The sequence below is a fragment of the Triturus cristatus genome, chromosome 7, assembly GCF_964204655.1.
Source record: "Triturus cristatus chromosome 7, aTriCri1.1, whole genome shotgun sequence".
NCBI lineage: Eukaryota > Metazoa > Chordata > Amphibia > Caudata > Salamandridae > Triturus > Triturus cristatus.
In genome coordinates this window covers 318,827,073-318,847,852 of record NC_140590.1, presented here as the reverse complement: position 1 = coordinate 318,847,852, position 20,780 = coordinate 318,827,073, and the positions used below count along the sequence as shown (strand labels likewise).

Sequence of the window (20,780 nt, the reverse complement as noted above, 5' to 3'; positions counted from 1 at the left end):
CAAGATGCTTTCCAACTCATATCTGAGTCTTGGGCATCTGGAACAAGAAAGGCATATCGACTGGAATAGAATAAATGGGTTCGCTGGTGTATTCAACAACACTATGATCCCGTTTCAACTGATTTAGTTCACGTTGTTAATTTTCTATCAGAACTTTTTTCTTCTGGCCTATCTTACAGAACAGTTAATGTCTATAGATCTGCAATTGCTGCAGGCCATTGCTTGGTTGATGGCGTATCGGTGGGACAGAACCTTTTAACTAAGAAAATTATGAGAAGCATGCGAGTTCTTAATCCTCCAACTCCCAAATATACCACCTTATGGGATGTGAGAAATGTTTTACAAGTTATATCCTCTTGGGGGGGACAATGTCGAGCTTTCTCTTAAACGTATCTCTTATAAACTTACTCTATTACTTTGCCTAGTTTATTTTAGACAAACTTCTGATGTGAAAGCTTTGGATGTTTGTAGCAGAGCTTACCAACCTGAGGGAGTCTGTTTTTATCTTAGGAAAAGAACTAAGACTATGTCATCTTCGATTTTCTATCCTTTCTTCTCTTCGAATGAAAGTTTGTGCGTTGTCAAATGCTTGAAAGAGTATGAAAAGAGAACCGACTCCTTGAGAGGTACTGGAACGCAATTATTGATCTCTCAGAGATTTCCACATAATGCTGTATCATCTCCCACGCTTGCAAGATGGGTGAAAGAAGTGATGAAAGAGAGTGATGTTGATGTCTCTATCTTCGGTGCACATTCCCTCAGAGGCGCTTCAGCTTCTAAAGCTTTTATGTTAGGAGGTGGACTGCAAGATATCCTTAGAGCCGCTGATTGGTCGAATGAAAGTATGTTTAAAAAATGTTACTTTAGGCCAATCAATAATGTGATTGACAATGTGCTTAATTCACTCTAAACTTGCATAATGTTGGCCTCCGTGTCGTGCCATAAAATTGAGATTTTTCACAGCCGGGTGGGCCAAAAATCTGGATTTTATTAAGGACACGGATTATCCCACCACTTTTGACCCTCCCAGGGTTTATTCATCTTGACCTATTGTGTCTTTTTTCTTACAGAATAGTCCGCCTATGCATTACTCCTGTTTAATGAAAGTTCTTCACGTCATTTTCAAGATATGTTTATTGTTCGCAGCATTGGACTAACACAAAGAAGGAAAGACTGATGTGTGCTCATGCTCTATATACTATATGGAATGTTCCTTTGAGTTCTATATTCTATTCATTGTTACTGCTGAGTTGTGGCAATAAAGGAGATTTGCATAATCTTGGCCTCCGTGTCCTTAATAAAATCCAGATTTTTTGCCCACCAGGCTGTGAAAAATCTAAATTCATCATTAGAGTGGAAACAGCAACAAACTTGACCATCTAATTAATATTTGTATGTACATATAAAACTATACAGGAATTGAGCAAATTTACACCCTTTGGTACGATGACATTCATCTAGATCCATGCAGTGACACCAAAATTAAATGTTGTTATCCTATATCAAACCCCACTGATAGAGCAGTCGAATTCCTATTATTCGTAATTTCATTTTAATTGACCCAATCTGAAACACTCCTGCGACAATATGTGAAATCATAAATCAGGTAATCATTTAGTAAGGTAATATTACAACTAACACAGGTTTATTATTACCCACTGTTTGGCAATATGTATTATGTTTGCCACATTCCTCTCTGTTTCAATTCCTTATTGTCTGCATGGACACTTGGCATTCCATGTTCTATGTTTACTGTTCAATTGAAATATTTATCTCCGTTTTGTGTTCCATCTGCACCGTACTCTAGCTGCCGTATTATACATTCTGCCTATGGGGCGCAACAGGCATGTATGTCCTCTTAATGTGCCCCCTGGGCACAATAAAATTAAAGAGGGGGCCACAGACACTTGTGCGTCGCACTCTGTAATACTGATAGCGCCGGCGCACATGTTGGGCCAGCACTTTCATGAAAGAGCGTTTTCTCATCACTTTGCCTGTGTGCCCGTGCCATAGTATGGACATGAAAGCAGCGGCAAACATGCCTTTAGAAGGTGCATTAAGTGCGCCACAAAAAGGTGTCACACTTTCAGTGTGTCCCCTAAAGGCAGCCATCTGGAGGGGAGAAAGGCCTTCCCATGGATCCCTCAAGACATCCCCTTGCAGGCAGATGTAGTCACTCACTGCTCCCGCCGGCAGGGGGCTCTCTCTCTCCTCTCTTGAAAGTGCAGACAGATTGCCACCTGCATTGTGAAACAGGAGCAGCTTTTAAACAGCTGCTCCGTATTTCACTTGAATGCACTGCCCCCAGGACACTATGAGTTTGCGCTGCCTTGGGGGCAGCTCATTCTTTGTAATACAGCGCACTGTCCCGGTTTGTGCCTAGTGCAACTTTTAAAAGGTGCGCAATGGCGCAAACACGGAGAGTGCACTGTATTCATAATTTGGCCTTATGTGTTCACTAGTTCATGTTTTGCCAAAGTCCAACTTTCAGACTTTCACTAGTAACTTTTATATTGCTTCCTCAGCAGTAATCGAAAACCCATACATTCTAATCATGTATTTGTATTAAAACATCGAATGCAATAACCCTGACAGAAAGTGACAATCTTATCAATTTTTTGAAGTTGTGAGATATATTAACTGTGTAATACTTCCTCATCAGAATATTTATGCACAGCACACCTAATTATTATGAGTACAGTCTTGCCGTAAGCGAGAGTAAGTTATTTATTGCATTATATTTAAGTGATAGAATTTGTGGGGGATGGTAATCTCCCTATGAAATGATAGCCAAAATGTTATTATTATAAGTGCATTCTGATGTCCGAATGCCTATTTAATAATAATAATGACGTCACTACTCATTTGCAATAATGTACTATACGTGAGTAGTGACATGGGGCAGCTTAACATCTTGCAAGAAATAGAAGCAGCGCACAGTGACGCCGCAGCCGCTCAGTAAGCAGCGCACAGTGACGCCGCAGCCGCTCAGTAGGCAGGGCACGGTGACGCTGCAGCCGCTCAGTAAGCAGACGCTGTTGGTGGAAGAGCCAAAGCGCTCTCAGGTATAGTGTATGTGCCTGTTAAGCAAGGGAGGACAAACATGATGGATTGAAACTTGTCACACAGGCGATGCCATACACAGAGGCCAAGAAGTTTGCACAGGACAATAAATCTTCCAGTGCAGATATGGTTAGTGCCTGCACAGGGAGCAAGCATGCATTTTATTTAATCTGGCACATTTGCCTAGTCTGAGCATGGCACACCTAACTAATAGAGTATTGTTTGGTAACTGGGACGGTGTGCCTGATCTGCAATTCAGACCGATATGTGCTCAGCTGATACCAAGTGTAAATGCTAGCAAGGATACCTTAACACTTCATACTTCTGCTGATGACAACTGAGTACAGCAAATAATGAAAACAAAACAAAAAATAAAGCGAGAAAGATGAGGGTGCAACAGGTTCAGAATCACAGATCTACCCATAACAACTATGTAGGAGAAGTGTTATAGTAACAAAAGGTGGGTAAAGCTCCCAAAGCCTACGAGCAATGGCCAGGTGCCACTAAAGCAAGAATGGACTAAACAAATTCCTATAGGCCTTTAAAAGTGTCACAAATTGCATCAAATGTTTGAAGGTGATCATTCAATTTATTAACGGCACGTCCATATGTCGCCATAAGAGTCCAGAGATTACACCAGTCCTCTTACGCAGGGGTGAGGATTTTGATTTACATCTGTCCAGTATGCACATTTTCTCTACAGTGGGTCCAGTGTCCATCCATCTTTCAGTTGCTGTTTATCATAACACATCAAGAGTGTTATGAAATATTGCTAGCAACAGCGATGAGGCTAAGGTCAGGTCACCTGTCTCCAGCAAGGTGGACCAGACCCCACCCCACAACATGGTCAACGAAGGGCAAATCCAAATAATGTCTCCACAGAGGTCATCATATCACCAACAATGGGCATCAGGACCCAAGTGAGCCCTACAAAGTGTGAGAGCCGTCCAGTGCCAAGCTTCGAGTGTCTTTAAAAACCTAAATTTGAAATGAACATTGTGCAACCCACCATCATATGTCCTGTGTAGACCACTTGCTTTAGACTCAGAGTCATCTTCAATTAATCAAGGATGCCATTCATTCAGCTGAAATCGTTCTTTAGTCACAACATTGCAAATTTCGGAGCTTAGAACTTTGAAATCACACCATTTTTTCACGCCTCATGAATTCCGAAACATCATGAGGTTCTGTACCTGGGACTAGTCGTGAGCAGGGTGTTAGTTGGAAAAAACGTGCTAACAAGGAAGCCAGAGGTCTTCAGGCAAGGTAAGATAGAGAGATGAGTGTAAGAATAGCTCATCCCAGTTATAAGCTGTAAATGCCAGATAGGGAACTTTAACGACAGCCTTAGACCAACATTGTAGGGTGGAGCTTCATACTATCAACGCAGGAGTGGTCAGGTACCACGCATCTTCCCTGTAGTAACCACCAACGCAGGATATGTGTAGTAGAAATAGTTTATTCACAGCAACAGCCAGGTACAATCACACTCCTACTCAGCTAGGAGTAACTGGCTCTATCTATCAACACTCTTGAACTGGTGGCATCCAGTTACCTAGAAACAGGTAACCAGGATACCACATTCCCCAATAAAACAAAAAGATGCCCATAAGAAATACAAAATAACAAATAATAAAAGGTTAGAAATAATATGCATTATAATGTGTAAAAACATGAGAAGTAAAAGAACCATAAATCTAAACCAGAGTACAAAATGTTCCCCAGGGCGTGCACTAGCCGTGTGTTAAAGAGGAATCCCGGAAACAAGCAGAACCCCGCTTCTGTCACAGCTGCATGCCACGCCTCAAGTGCATCTTCTGCCAGGAGACACTTACCCCTCCTGCCAATTGCACATCACCCCTTCGGATCATAGAGATCACAATGGCGTAAAAACTGGCTTCTTTTATGACGTCACCCTAGACGCACAACAAGCATCATCATGCAGGTGGAATGAAATATATAGAGTCCCATACGTTTCATCTTCCAACAGCAAGGACTTACTGCACCCTGGTGTCAGTTTTCCCTCCCAAGCGGTTCCACCATACTTTAAGCTCTCCTGAGGCCAATTTCTAGTTCTCTTTGTTTACTGCATTTACACAAACTGGCAATCACTTCAATTCCATGGAAAAAATGCATTTGCAGTGCAATCGGTCTTTCCTTTGGGACCTTGTATGTATCTAGCTATGCAGCACTTTAGCCTGGGTGCTGAAACATCTACTGTTCTTTAACATGGAGGGAAAGTAAGCACCAAACTGTGTGACACGCCAGGTATGGGAACACATGGGGAGAAATGTTGCCTTTCAGCAGGAAATGGTATAGTCCAAAGGTCCGTTTTAATATAAAATCAGGGCCTTCGGTGGTCATATCATTCTTGTCAAACCTTTTAACCAGGGCCTGCGGTATACATATAGAATGCATTCCAAACATACACTTAAACCTTGGTGCAACTACCATGTTTCTTGTTTAGATCCTGACCAAAAATATTAGCAACGTCTCCCACTTGCAAGCGTCTCTGGTTGTTTTTCCAGCATGTGTCAGAAGTTCTATCTCAGGAAAATTTCCAAAGCTTATTTTACTTGGAGCCACTGAAAGAGCTGTCCTGCCAAGAAAGGTGCCGCCTAAATATAGAACCAATTTATTTTATATCCAGAGAAGACAAAGAAATTGTTGACCATATTCACTAGTGCTGCGATCTAGTTCAAAGGGTCGGATAGAATGAGAATTATATCATCCGGATAGAGCAGAAGCTTGAACTCTCCATCTGGAGAAACTATCTCCTTCACCTTTCATGATTCTCTGACAGCAAATGCCAATGATTCCAAGGTCAGAAGGGAAAGCTGTGGTGAGAGCAGGCATTTCTGTGGGGTGCCACTACTGATCTGAAAAGAAAGGCATGTGCCAATGTAATCAATGGGCAGTGTAGGATAGTGATATAACCAATGGACATAGTGAATAAAGTAGGGTCCGGTCCAGCACTCCGCAGCACCCTGCAAATGAAGCTCTACTCTACATGGTAAAATGCTTTCTCAGCATCCAGGGAGAGAGACACTTTCTCATGTTGATCTTTTCATACTTACCGCTTTGGGTGCAGTACTGTTCTCATATGGTGCCTACGGGTCAGACCAGTGACAAAGTCCACCTTGTTCCTATGCATAAGGACAGGAAGTATTTTCTGCAGTCCTGGTGCTACGATTGTAACCAGTATTTTACTGTTTATATTTATTAGAGATATGGGCCATAACTGGCACAATTCAATTTTTATTTTTTGTTATCAGGATTGGGTATCAATGATTCAATGGCTCAATTAATCTCTGTGCACAGTCTCCCATCATCAACCTTATCCTTAAACAGCTTACATTGTGGAGGTGCAACCCTGGTTGCAATGGTCTTATAAAATTCTACAACTTCCTTCTTCTAGGGGATCCCTTTGATCTGTCGTCAGTGGGGGTAAATGTAGAGAGTTCAGAAAGTCATTTTCCTACATTAGTAATATCGAGAAGAAGGAGCGGAATCCATCTAATATCTCTTTTGAGTGTGCTATGAGTTGTCCCGTAGTATTTTTCAGTGCAGGGAGTATGAAGGTAGCTTTTAGCTGTTTTAATTGCAACACTACTAAAAGTCCCGCCTTCTCTCCTTGATCATGATGTTTCACCTTGAGTCTGATCAGATCTTTCTCTGCCTTTGAGAAAAAGAGTTCAACTGCTACTTGACTTGAATCAAGTTCCAAAGTGGGAGTGCATTATCGCTTTCGTGTCAGTCTCAGATTTATCTGGGCATGTATGAGGCCCAGTGGAGGATACCACCCTACCCACTGAATCCTTGTCAGTTTATCTTATTCGGAACAGGAAAGATGAGTTTCTTGTAATAGTACAACATCAAGGTGTTTTGCGGCTAGTTAGGATAGCACTCTTTCCTTCTGATATCACCCAAGAAGCCATTGACATACAAAGACCAAATGGCACGATCCTTCAAATGGACAGATATAGCATTTTTCTTTTAAATCTGGGGAATCAGTAGACATCCATTGCAACTGCGGACCACCCTTAAACATTATTGGGGTTCTCTGTGGTAGCAGAGGTTTAACACTCTGCCTGACACTAATAAACAAGAAACACTGACAGGACTGACTTGCAAAAAAGAAAAAAAAGAAGAGAAAATAAAAAGGAATAGAACTGCTAACACCAAACAACTATGTTTTTACAGGTGTGCCTTAGTGCCCACATCATCACTCATTCGTAAATATTGGTGCTGTTTTTCACAAAATAAACATTCCTGTGCAGTATGTTTAATGAGGCATTATTGTGTAGAATTATGTGTGCTAAAATCCCTCAAGGTCTGTTATCTGCCCACTTTAGGAAAGATGTGCACTTGTACCTGCTTTTGGGGGTGGTATCCTCTGACACCTCTAGTTTTGCCTAAAAGTAAAAACGTTACCATTTACCATTCCCAAAATTTCTGCTCTATACAGGGATGGAGATTGGGCCTTTGTTCTATAGATCTCGAGGGACGGGGAGACAGATCTAGATGTTTTTGATCTATGCATTTTCAAGACCTCTGCAGCTCTGTGAAACGACCATAGTACCCAAGTAATCTAATTTGTCAACGTTATCCAAAAAGGTGTCCCCCATCCTCAAGTTACCCCTGAAGGACTTATGTGGGTTAAATGCCATGTTTTTAGTCTTTTGATAACTGACTGATTTGGAAACCCTGCACATCACAAACATCTTTGAACCTACATAACACGTTTTGGAGTCCCACAGAAGTTCTCAAGATTAACAAGGTGTCATCAGCAAAAAAGAAGTGCTGAGAGTGATATAGTATCAAGTTTAGAGGAAATATGAATAGAGTCCATAAGTGAATCAATGACATTATTAATGTACAATGATGATAAAGTGGATGCTAGTACACATCCTTGACGTACACCTCTATAAATCGCTACAGGTTTGGTAAGCTCACCAGCACACATGTGCATAAGTATTTTCATGGAGCCTTACTATAGTTGTCAATAAATTCACAGGAACACCCAGTGACTTGAGGGTTTCCCTTAGCCTAGGGTGCTTTTTCGTTACACCTTTCCCAACCTTATACACAACATGCTGAATTTTAACAATGGCTTCCATTAGGATAACAGACCTGCCATCTCAGGACACTCAGAGCGAATGTAGAATAAGCCAGGGCCAGCCGTGGATAAAAATGCATGAGAATAAAACAAAGCATAAATCCTTCCCAAAGCAGACATCCTTAACGTTGCACTTACTAGTTGTTGCGTCAGCGATGGTCTTTGGGATGCTCTTGATGCCCTTGATTGTGACGCTGTAAATGCTGAGATCATATGGAACCCCTGGGGAAAGGGACTTTATGGTCCCCGTCTGCTCACTTCCGCCAGGAACATTCGATGCAAAGGTCGTATTTGTTTTGGAGTCCACAAAGACAAAATAATGGTACTCGCTCTGATAAGTGTCCTTGGGCACCGTCCACTGCAGGGTAAGTGAATTCTCGCTGCTACTCGATACATTGAAGCTACTGACCGGCGAGGGCACTGAAACAGAACATTCAGAAGAATTTACAGTTGATGGATAACATTTCTTACCGTATACCAACAGTTCATTGAAGCACAGTTTAAAATACTGTAAATTGAAGGACTGATCATGCAAATTCAGAACAGTTGGAAATGACTACCTACATAGCTATAAAGCCATACCAAGAGATATGACTGTGTATAAGTGGATTAAGGGTTATGGCTATTAAATGATGGTTAATACAAAGATACAAAGACACAAACTTTCCTCATGGAAAGCAGGTAATAGTGTACTCCCATTCGGATTGCTGTTCAGCTTTACTTGGAAATGGTGATGCAAAGCTGCTTTGTCCTCAAGGCCAGAGGGGGTGAACAACCATTACAACGCAACTTTTACAACGCACTGCCATTACAACGAAACTGTTACAACGCAAATGCTGTGACAACGCATGCCATTACAACGCAAGTCTTTACATCGACTTGCACTAGATGGCGTGCTAACATTAAAAATAGTGTAGTTTACTATCCAAACACCTTCCCTACTGCAACATGGACTGGAGTTAGAATAGTAAATTACCCTTTTTTAATGTTAGCACGCCATCTACTGCAAGTCGATGTAAAGACTTGCGTTGTAAAGACTTGCGTTGTTACAGCATTTGCGTTGTAAAAAATTCGTTGTAACAGCATGCGTTGTAAAAGCATGCGTTGTAACATCATACATCCGGCCAGAGGCCTCCATGAAATGTGGGGAGAAGCAGAAGAGACTGTAACATTGTTGCCATACTAGTAACTGCCTGGTTACCACGTTCACTAAGTATCATGAAACAATGCAGGCTCAAGTATGTTTGCCATAATCCACTGTTCCCATGAGGCACAGGGTCAAGACTGATTTGCATATGGCTGGGTTCAAACTGGAATGGCATGGTGAGCAAAAAAACGATGGATATAGGCCCAGATCGCTGTACTGGGGTGAATGTATGACATTGTCATGCATTCTGTCCATCAACTGTTGTTTTTGCATTTGCCATAATCCATGGCGTCTAATGGACAATGTTCGATTTCAACTTTGCATAGTTCTTGATCAGGAAACAGTGATTTGGTTTTGCAGGAACAGCTCTAGAGAAGATCCAGGACCGAGCCACAGCGCAATGAAAGAGCATCTTTACATCCTATTTTGGTTTCTTGAAGAAAAACTTTGTCACCTTTAAGGTTAGAATAGTAGTCAGAAATTGTCTTTCATTTCACTGGATGGTTAAGGCCCTTGGTATTAAGCGACGTTACCTTCAAGGAGGCCAAAGCAAAATATCAATGAACCGTACCATTAGGTCTGGTAATGAATATTGTTGAGCAGTCTAAATGAGCTGAAAAGTGTGGGTGAAGAACGAAGTAAGCCACTCGGTGAGAGAGTTGCATAATAAAATAGAAGAATATTGGGGAAGGCAGTAAGAGAATAATAAGAGGCAGAGCAAGACAGAGCACATATATAAGGAGAACAGGAAGCCTGACAAAAACATGATAAGAAAAATAAAAACAGAACACATAACTAATTTAAAAAATCGAAACACCGCCCTAAGCACAGATTGGGGGAGTCCCAGTGAGATGAAGTCTGTCGAACGAAACTGTGGGGAAACCCATGCCAGAGGATCCCCCCAGGGCTGCCTGGTACCAGTAAATAAGTAAGAATGTAGAAATGAGAAATGGGAATAAATAAGAATGTAGAAATGAGAAATGGGAAGATGAACCAAGTAAGATACAATATCCCAGCACCAATCATACTCTCTGCGATAGTGAGTTTGAGGTATTGGTCTTTGAGGTCTTTCATAATTCCCACCACTTCAACTTGTAATAGGTCCGCGTTACCCTTTGTGCTCTGGGGTAAATCACGCACTGTGTTTAAATTTTTCAGAAAGGCTTCTAACGTGCATTTATAATCACCCTTCTCTTTATCTTAATTGGGGAATCATAATTTGGTGGTTCATGCTTGGAACTTTTCAGAGTACTGTTACTGTCTTTCTCTTTATGATTCTTAAGAGTCCCGCAAAATGAGACACGGCATGAAGAGAACCAGGAGCTGTAAGGTTGGGCACCCCTGTCCAGAATATAGTTGAAAAAACAGGAGAGAGAGGGTGCAGAAAACAAGAATTGAACTTGTGTCTGTGTTATTGTGATTGCGAAAGAGAGTGAACCATAAACAAGATTACAATGGACAACACAATACCAGGTTGCAAGGAGTTTGGAAAAGCGCCCTGTGACTGTGTTTGGATTTGTATAATGACTTGGCTGTAATAGGTGGCAAATGTTAGTGTGAAGAGGCACAGAAAGTGCCATCAGTACGAATAGAGACCAAGAAGATGAAGTCTCCGAGGAAGCAGGTGTTCAGGGGTCTCCTTAGAAGTGGTGAAGCAAAGAAGCCCGCAGCATGACATGGTGGCATAAGCGAGCATGTATGAGCTGCTCTGAACGAATCCTTGTGGAAACCTAGCATAACATCGGGAGCCAGCAGGAGAGAAATGTGTCGATTTAAACACTGCGCTGACACAGAGCGACACAATCCAATAAGTATGAGGCCGTTGACTACTTAGGAATGCAGTCTGCCATGACGGCATACACGAGTGGGACACCAGGAGGGCCTGAGGCCGCTTCACGGCAGGTGGTGCACACCTACTACCAAACGGAGATCCAGAAAGGAATAACGCTGAGTCAGGAGCCTGGTTTAGAAGCACCAACAGCACAATGACAGGGTGATCAGTGGTCGTAGAACGTAAGATCTCCATTAAAGAGATAAGGAGATATATCAGCTGGTGGCCGCCATCTTGTGGAGGTCGCGACGAAACCGCTGCACACATCACCCAGCAGAATCCACAGCTTCTGCTCCATTTCTTCTTCTGATGGGTGAAGGTGCCATGGATATAATTATTTCCCCATACATTTGTTACAGGTGAGAACATAAATCTGAAACATAGAGAAGCACTAGGAGGTACAGCAGAGCTTATAAGGGTGCCACAATCTTGCTTGGGCTCCAAACAACACCTGTGGATTGCTGCTTCAGGTATGTGCCCTGTTTTTTAGAAAGGTAAGTCCTGGTGATGAGGGAGATGGCTTGGAGCAGTGAACCACTACCACTCTAGTGGTGCACTTCTTACTGATGTCACTCCATGGGCTTCACCTACCTCCACAGGCTGTAACTGCATAGGAGGAAAACATGAGAGGGACACCAGTCCCAGGGTAGAATGGCAGCTCAGGGGATTACACAGATAAGAATTGCTCAGGGTGATGATTGCCATTGGTCCCAAAGGCAGACAAAAGAAGTGCAGTGTACAGACTCCAATGGTGCAAAATGATAGCAATACGCCACCCTGACCATTAATAATGAGAACTTGCATCCATAGCAAACCCTATCCTTTTAACCGGCAGTGAAAGCCGAGATCTAATGACAAGATCATGCACAGAGGGAAGGCAAAGAAGAAACATGCCCTGATACACTCACAAACACACCATGATGTAACGATGCGTGGAGAAAACACCTGCAAGGCTAGTCCACTATCTACGCCATAGACAGTGTGCATAGGGACCAACTTAAGATGTCTTCTGGCCCTGATTTACACACTATTGAGCCCAACTTCATTCAGTGCTCATCAAAAGAAGCACTAGTGAAGTTATCAGACCACAGAAGCCACAACATTCTAGGCTGAGTAGAGGGCTCGTGCCACACTATGGGATGTACAGCCTTCACTGAGAGCACTTCCTGCCAGTAGGACAAACATGATGTACGAACCACACTCCCTCATTCCCTTATAAACGATATCACTGCAAAGCAGCACAAGAAACATTCATACAACACAATCCTCAAACTTGCACTTAGTGCTTGTTGCGCCAGGGATAGTTTTCGGGGTGCTCTGGATGTCATTGGCTGTGATGGTGTAAATACTTAGGTCATATGATGTCCCTGGAGAAAGGTTTTTTATGGTCCCTCTCTGCTGACCTCCACCAGTCACATTTGACTGAAAGGTCTCATTTTGTGTGGAGCCCACCTTGACCATATATCTGTCCTGATATGTGTAATTGGGCACCGTCCACTGCAGTGTCAGCGAGGTGTCGCTTCTGTTGAATATGCTATATTTGCTGACTGGTGATGGCACTGAAACAGAACAATGAAAATAAAGTTAAATTGGTTTATGTGCCTTTCTTCTTGCTAGTCTATGCCTAACAAAAAGAATAGTATATGAGCGGTGTTACCAAAGCTGCAAAGTCATGAGACAAAGGTGCTTTGTTAAGTCTTGTCAACCAATGAAATTCAGCAGACCCATGACCAAACCTACCTCTTACTCCAACTACAGGAAACTTGGCTTTACTATGAAGTCAAAAGTGCAAAATCTGGTACCTACGGGTCAGACCAGTGACAAAGTCCACCTTGTTCCTATGCATAAGGACAGGAAGTATTTTCTGCAGTCCTGGTGCTACGATTGTAACCAGTATTTTACTGTTTATATTTATTAGAGATATGGGCCATAACTGGCACAATTCATTTTTTTTTTTTTTATCAGGATTGGGTATTAATGATTCAATGGCTCAATTAATCTCTGTGCACAGTCTCCCATCATCAACCTTATCCTTAATCAGCTTACATTGTGGAGGTGCACCCCTGGTGGCAATGGGCTTATAAAATTCTACCACTTCTTTCTTTGGTACATCTTCTTCTAGGGGATCCCTTTGATCTGTCGTCAGTGGGGGTAAATGCAGTGAGTTCAGAAAGTCATTTTCCTACATTAGTAATATCGAGAAGAAAGAGCGGAATCCAGCTAATATCTCCTTTGAGTGTGCTATGAGTTGTCCCGTAGTATTTTTCAGTGCAGGGAGTATGAAGGTAGCTTTTAGCTGTTTTAATTGCAACACTACTAAAAGCCCCGCCTTCTCTCCTTGATCATGATGTTTCACCTTGAGTCTGATCAGATCTTTCTCTGTCTTTGAGAAAAACAGAGTTCAACTGCTACTTGACTTGAGTCAAGTTCCAAATTGGTAGACCATTATCGCTTTCGTGTCAGTCTCAGATTTATCTGGGCATGTATGAGGCCCAGTGGAGGATACCACCCTACCCACTGAATCCTTGTCAGTTTATCTTATTCGGAACAGGAAAGATGAGTTTCTTGTAATAGTACAACATCCAGGTGCTTTGCGGCTAGTTAGGATAGCACTCTTTCCTTCTGATATCACTCAAGAAGCCATTGACATACAAAGACCAAATGGCACGATCCTTCAAATGGACAGATATAGCATTTTTCTTTTAAATCTGGGGAATCAGTAGACATCCATTGCAACTGCGGACCACCCTTAAACATTATTGGGGTTCTCTGTGGTAGCAGAGGTTTAACACTCTGCCTGAGACTAATAAACAAGAAACACTGACAGGACTGACTTGAAAAATGAAAAAAAGAAGAGAAAATAAAAAGGAATGGAACTGCTAACACCAAACAAATATGTTTTTGCAGGTGGGCCTTAGTGCCCACATCATCACTCATTCGTAAATATTGGTGCTGTTTTTCACAAAATAAACATTCCTGTGCAGTATGTTTAATGAGGCATTATTGTGTAGAATTATGTGTGCTAAAATCCCTCAAGGTCTGTTATCTGCACACTTTAGGAAAGATGTGGATTTGTACCTGCTTTTGGGGGTGGTATCCTCTGACACCTCTAGTTTTGCCTAAAAGTAAAAACGTTACCATTTACCATTCCCAAAATTTCTGCTCTATACAGGGATGGAGATTGGGCCTTTGTTCTATAGATCTCGAGGGACGGGGAGACAGATCTAGATGTTTTTGATCTATGCATTTTCAAGACCTCTGCAGCTCTGTGAAACGACCATAGTACCCAAGTAATCTAATTTGTAAACGTTATCCAAAAAGGTGTCCCCCATCCTCAAGTCACCCCTGAAGGACTTATGTGGGTTAAATGCCATGTTTTTAGTCTTTTGATAACTGACTGATTTGGAAACCCTGCACATCACAAACATCTTTGAACCTATATAACACGTTTTGGAGTCCCACAGAAGTTCTCAAGATTAACAAGGTGTCATCAGCAAAAAAGAAGTGCTGGGAGTGATATAGTATCAAGTTTAGAGGAAATCTGAATAGAGTCCATAAGTGAATCAATGGCATTATTAATGTACAATGATGATAAAGTGGATGCTAGTACACATCCTTGACGTACACCTCTATAAATCGCTACAGGTTTGGTAAGCTCACCAGCACACATGTGCATAAGTATTTTCATGGAGCCTTACTATAGTTGTCAATAAATTCACAGGAACACCCAGTGACTTGAGGGTTTCCCTTAGCCTAGGGTGCTTTTTCGTTACACCTTTCCCAACCTTATACACAACATGCTGAATTTTAACAATGGATTCCATTAAGATAACAGACCTGCCCTCTCAGGACACTCAGAGCGAATGTAGAATAAGCCAGGGCCAGCCGTGGATAAAAATGCATGAGAATAAAACAGAGCATAAATCCTTCCCAAAGCAGACATCCTTAACGTTGCACTTACTAGTTGTTGCGTCAGCGATGGTCTTTGGGATGCTCTTGATGCCCTTGATTGTGACGCTGTAAATGCTGAGATCATATGGAACCCCTGGGGAAAGGGACTTTATGGTCCCCGTCTGCTCACTTCCGCCAGGAACATTCGATGCAAAGGTCGTATTTGTTTTGGAGTCCACAAAGACAAAATAATGGTACTCGCTCTGATAAGTGTCATTGGGCACCGTCCACTGCAGGGTAAGTGAATTCTCGCTGCTACTCGATACATTGAAGCTACTGACCGGCGAGGGCACTGAAACAGAACATTCAGAAGAATTTACAGTTGATGGATAACATTTCTTACCGTATACCAACAGTTCATTGAAGCACAGTTTAAAATACTGTAAATTGAAGGACTGATCATGCAAATTCAGAACAGTTGGAAATGACTACCTACATAGCTATAAAGCCATACCAAGAGATATGACTGTGTATAAGTGGATTAAGGGTTATGGCTATTAAATGATGGTTAATACAAAGATACAAAGACACAAACTTTCCTCATGGAAAGCAGGTAATAGTGTACTCCATTCGGATTGCTGTTCAGCTTTACTTGGAAATGGTGATGCAGAGCTGCTTTGTCCTCAAGGCCAGAGGCCTCCATGAAATGTGGGGAGAAGCAGAAGAGACTGTAACATTGTTGCCATACTAGTAACTGCCTGGTTACCACGTTCACTAAGTATCATGAAACAATGCAGGCTCAAGTATGTTTGCCATAATCCACTGTTCCCATGAGGCAATGGGTCAAGACTGATTTGCATATGGCTGGGTACAAACTGGAATGGCATGGTGAGCAAAAAAACGATGGATTTAGGCCCAGATCTCTGTACTGGGGTGAATGTATGACATTGTCATGCATTCTTTCCATCAACTGTTGTTTTTGCATTTGCCATAATCCATGGCGTCTAATGGACAATGTTCGATTTGAACTTTGCATAGTTTTTGATCAGGAAACAGTGATTTGGTTTTGCAGGATCAGCTCTAGAGAAGATCCAGGACCGAGCCACAGCGCAATGAAAGAGCATCTTTACATCCTATTTTGGTTTCTTGAAGAAAAACTTTGTCACCTTTAAGGTTAGAATAGTAGTCAGAAAATGTCTTTCATTTCACTGGATGGTTAAGGCCCTTGGTATTAAGCGCCGTTACCTTCAATAAGGCCATAGCAAAATATCAATGAACCGTACCATTAGGTCTGGTAATGAATATTGTTGAGCAGTCTAAATGAGCTGAAAAGTGTGGGTGAAGAACGAAGTAAGCCACTCGGTGAGAGAGTTGCATAATAAAATAGAAGAATATTGGGAAAGGCAGTAAGAGAATAATAAGAAGCAGAGCAAGACAGAGCACATATATAAGGAGAACAGGAAGCCTGACAAAAACATGATAAGAAAAATAAAAACAGAACACATAACTAATTTCAAAAATCGAAACACCGCCCTAAGCACAGATTGGGGGAGTCCCAGTGAGATGAAGTCTGTCGAACGAAACTGTGGGGAAACCCATGCCAGAGGATCCCCCCAGGGCTGCCTGGTACCAGTAAATAAGTAAGAATGTAGAAATGAGAAATGGGAATAAATAAGAATGTAGAAATGAGAAATGGGAAGATGAAGCAAGTAATATACAATATCCCAGCACCAATCATACTCTCTGCGATATTGAGTTTGAGGTATTGGTCTTTGAAGTCTTTCGTAATTCCCACCACCTCAACTTGTAATAGGTCCGCGTTACCCTTAGTGCTCTGGGGTAAATCACGCACTGTGTTTCAATTTTTCAGAAAGGCTTCTAACGTGCATGTATAATCACCCTTCTCTTTATCTTAATTGGGGAATCATAATTTGGTGGTTCATGCTTGGAACTTTTCAGAGTACTGTTACTGTCTTTCTCTTTATGATTCTTAAGAGTCCCCCAAAATGAGACACGGCATGAAGAGAACCAGGAGCTGTAAGGTTGGGCACCCCTGTCCAGAATATAGTTGAAAAAACAGGAGAGAGAGGGTGCAGGAAACAAGAAATGAACTTGTGTCTGTGTTATTGTGATTGCGAAAGAGAGTGAACCATAAACAAGATTACAATGGACAACACAGTACCAGGTTGCAAAGAGTTTGGAAAAGCGCCCTGTGACTGTGTTTGGATTTGTATAATGACTTGGCTGTAATAGGTGGCAAATGTTAGTGTGAAGAGGCACAGAAAGTGCCATCAGTACGAATAGAGACCAAGAAGATGAAGTCTCCGAGAAAGCAGGTGTTCAGGGGTCTCCTTAGAAGTGGTGAAGCAAAGAAGCCCGCAGCATGACATGGTGGCATGAGCGAGCCGGTATACGCTGCTCTTAATGAATCCTCATGAACACCTAGCATAACATCGGGAGCCAGCAGGAGAGAAATTTGTCTCTTTAGACACTGCGCTAACACAGAGCGACACAATCCAATAAGTATGAGGGCATTGACTACTTAGGAATGCAGTCTGCCATGACGGTATACACGAGTGGGACACTAGAGGGCCTGAGGCCGCTTCACGGCAGGTGGTGCACACCTACTAGCAAACGGAGATCCAGAAAGGAATAACGCTGAGTCAGGAGCCTGGTTTAGAAGCACCAACAGCACAATGACAGGGTGATCAGTGGTCGTAGAACGTAAGATCTCCATTAAGGAGATATATCAGCTGGTGGCCGCCATCTTGTGGAGGTCGCGACGGAACCGCTGCACACATCACCCAGCAGAATCCACAGCTTCTGCTCCATTTCTTCTTCTGATGGGTGAAGGTGCCATGGATTTAATTATTTCCTCATACATTTGTTACAGGTGAGGACATGAATCTGAAACATAGAGAAGCACTGGCAGGTACAGCAGAGCTTATAAGGGTGCCACCATCTTGCTTGGGCTCCAAACAACACCTGTGGATTGCTGCTTCAGGTATGTGCCCTGCTTTTGAGAAAGGTAAGTCCTGGTGATGAGGGAGATGGCTTGGAGCAGTGAACCACTACCACTCTAGTGGTGCACTTCTTACTGATGTCACACCGTGGGCTTCACCTACCTCCACAGGCTGTAACTGCATAGGAGGAAAACATGAGAGGGACACCAGTCCCAGGGTAGAATGGCAGCTCAGGGGATTACACAGATAAGAATTGCTCAGTGTGATGATTGCCATTGGTCCCAAAGACAGACAAAAGAAGTGCAGTGTACAGACTCCAATGTTGCAGAATGATAGCAATACGCCACCCTGACCATTAATAATGAGAACTTGCATCCATAGCAAACCCTATCCTTTTAACCGGCAGTGAAAGCCGAGATCTAATGACAAGATCATGCACAGAGGGAAGGCAAAGGAGAAACACGCCCTGATACACTCACAAACACACCATGATGTAACGATGCGTGGAGAAAACACCTGCAAGGCTAGTCCACTATCTACGCCATAGACAGTGTGCATAGGCACCAACCTAAGATGTCTTCCGGCCCTGATTTACACACTATTGAGCCCAACTTCATTCAGTGCTCATCAAAAGAAGCACTAGTGAAGTTATCAGACCACAGAAGCCACAACATTCTAGGCTGAGTAGAGGGCTCGTGCCACACTATGGGATGTACAGCCTTCACTGAGAGCACTGGCACTTCCTGCCAGTAGGACAAACATGATGTACGAACCACACTCCCTCATTCCCTTATAAACTATATCACTGCAAAGCAGCACAAGAAACATTCATACAACACAATCCTCAAACTTGCACTTAGTGCTTGTTGCGCCAGGGATAGTCTTCGGGGTGCTCTGGATGTCATTGGCTGTGATGCTGTAAATACTCAGGTCATATGATGTCCCTGGAGAAAGGTTTTTTATGGTCCCTCTCTGCTGAACTCCACCAGTCACATTTGACTGAAAGGTCTCATTTTTTGTGGAGCCCACCTTGACCATATATCTGTCCTGATATGTGTAATTGGGCAACGTTCACTGCAGTGTCAGCGAGGTCTCGCTTCTGTTGAATACGCTAAATTTGCTGACTGGTGATGGCACTGAAACAGAACAATGAAAGTAAAGTTAAATTGGTTTATGTGCCTTTCTTCTTGCTAGTCTACGCCTAACAAAAAGAATAGTATATGAGCGGTGTTACCAAAGCTGCAAAGTCATGAGACAAAGTTGCTTTGTTAAGTCTCGTCAACCAATGAAATTCAGCAGACCCATGACCAAACCTACCTCTTACTCCAACTACAGGAAACTTGGCTTTACTATGAAGTCAAAAGTGCAAAATCTGGGAAATCATGGCATATTCTCTCATTAACTGGAGTGGGGGTAAAAAGGTTTGTAACTCAAATTATGCATAGAAAGCACTGGACTTTTTGGAGCTTTTTAGTATTAGCTAATTAGCTTTTAGTGCGAGTGGCTCAAAATTCACGTAGGAAATTCCAAAAGTTGCAAAAACACTTCTAGTCCGGACTTTGTCAGCCAGGCATTGCACCTATTTCAAGATGAAGTGGACTGGTAAAACTCAATGAATCTGAGGGAAAACATCCCAAATGTTATTCCCCAAAGACCTGACATTCAGCAACAGATATTCCCATGCCACAGGAATTACCTAGGGTTCTAGGTTTGATCATTACGGGTGTGCTAATAGGCATGGTAGTCATCATATATGTAGGTGACATTCTAATATCTGTAAATTAAAACTCAAACCTCTGCCTGAGCTTTAGGCAGAGCATGGATTTGGACTTCTCTGAAGCACACAAAGTTATAGGTGTAAAATTGCTGTACACCAGGGATGTGAATTTCAGAATTGTTGGTCATCATCTACACAGATATGCAAAAAGGAGAGTTTGACAACTCAAACTTTTAGATTACCACAAGTCTTTTCAGTAATAGATCACCATTTTGCAGCTGGTTTTGGTGGATCTGTGGACTCATGCCTCTACTCCAAAAATCTGCTTTTGACCTCAGCCACAGGCTCAAACCTCCGGCTCAAACCTCCGGAATCCAGTAAAACTTTCATTCTTCTGAAGTCAATAAAATGAGGACCACTGAATTAGGTGAAAATAAACATGTGATTCAAAGCTAAGATGTCCCAAGGGGTGAGATTATTGTTTCCGAACATGCTATGTTAATTTTATTGGTAGATGGTCTTTTCCTGATTTCAACAGAACCGAACAACCAGAGGATATCATAGGCATATGTCAGCAGGTTTCTTCCTTAAGATCGTAAAGTAATGGTCTCATCTTATGTTCTTTTGTTTCCTGCTACCTAGAGTAGATGTTCCTTCTTATTCAGTCCAACATCAACTGTAGCCCCTGCCCCACGTTCTCCCACTGGGAACTCTTCTTCCCAATGGACCTACAGAATAATGCACATTGTAGTGACTCAACAATGAATATGCACATGTGCACTATGAAGGGCACCAGAAGAAGTCATGACACAACAGTGACTTTAACCTCCTAGCAATTCAACTTGTACCAAGGGTCTAGAATAAGGAATTAAGAGAGGGCCAAGTCTATGCAATTAAGCCCTTTTCTATTTGAAACCCTAAGCATGCTGGGTATGCCCAGACATGTGTCCCAGGCTACCTGTGCCACTCGTACCAAGATATATCTGGCTGAAGAGCCCCAACTAGGGTGAAACCGGTCCTAGGTTACATGTTTTCCGGTTCAGGGAGGA

The 20,780-nt window shown here is 42.4% G+C and overlaps 1 protein-coding gene across 2 annotated transcripts in view; it reads right to left on the bottom strand.

Moving 5' to 3' along the window:
- Window positions 1-20,780, bottom strand: part of PTPRH (protein tyrosine phosphatase receptor type H) — a 517,583-nt gene that overhangs the window by 146,654 nt on the left and 350,149 nt on the right. For both annotated transcript variants that reach the window (XM_085616391.1, XM_085616390.1), the window contains exons 9-10: window positions 15,122-15,403; window positions 8,321-8,602 (exon numbers count right to left, since the gene is read on the bottom strand). In XM_085616391.1, coding sequence (XP_085472517.1) covers window positions 8,321-8,602; window positions 15,122-15,403 — 564 coding nt within the window. The remainder of the gene's footprint in view (window positions 1-8,320; window positions 8,603-15,121; window positions 15,404-20,780) is intronic.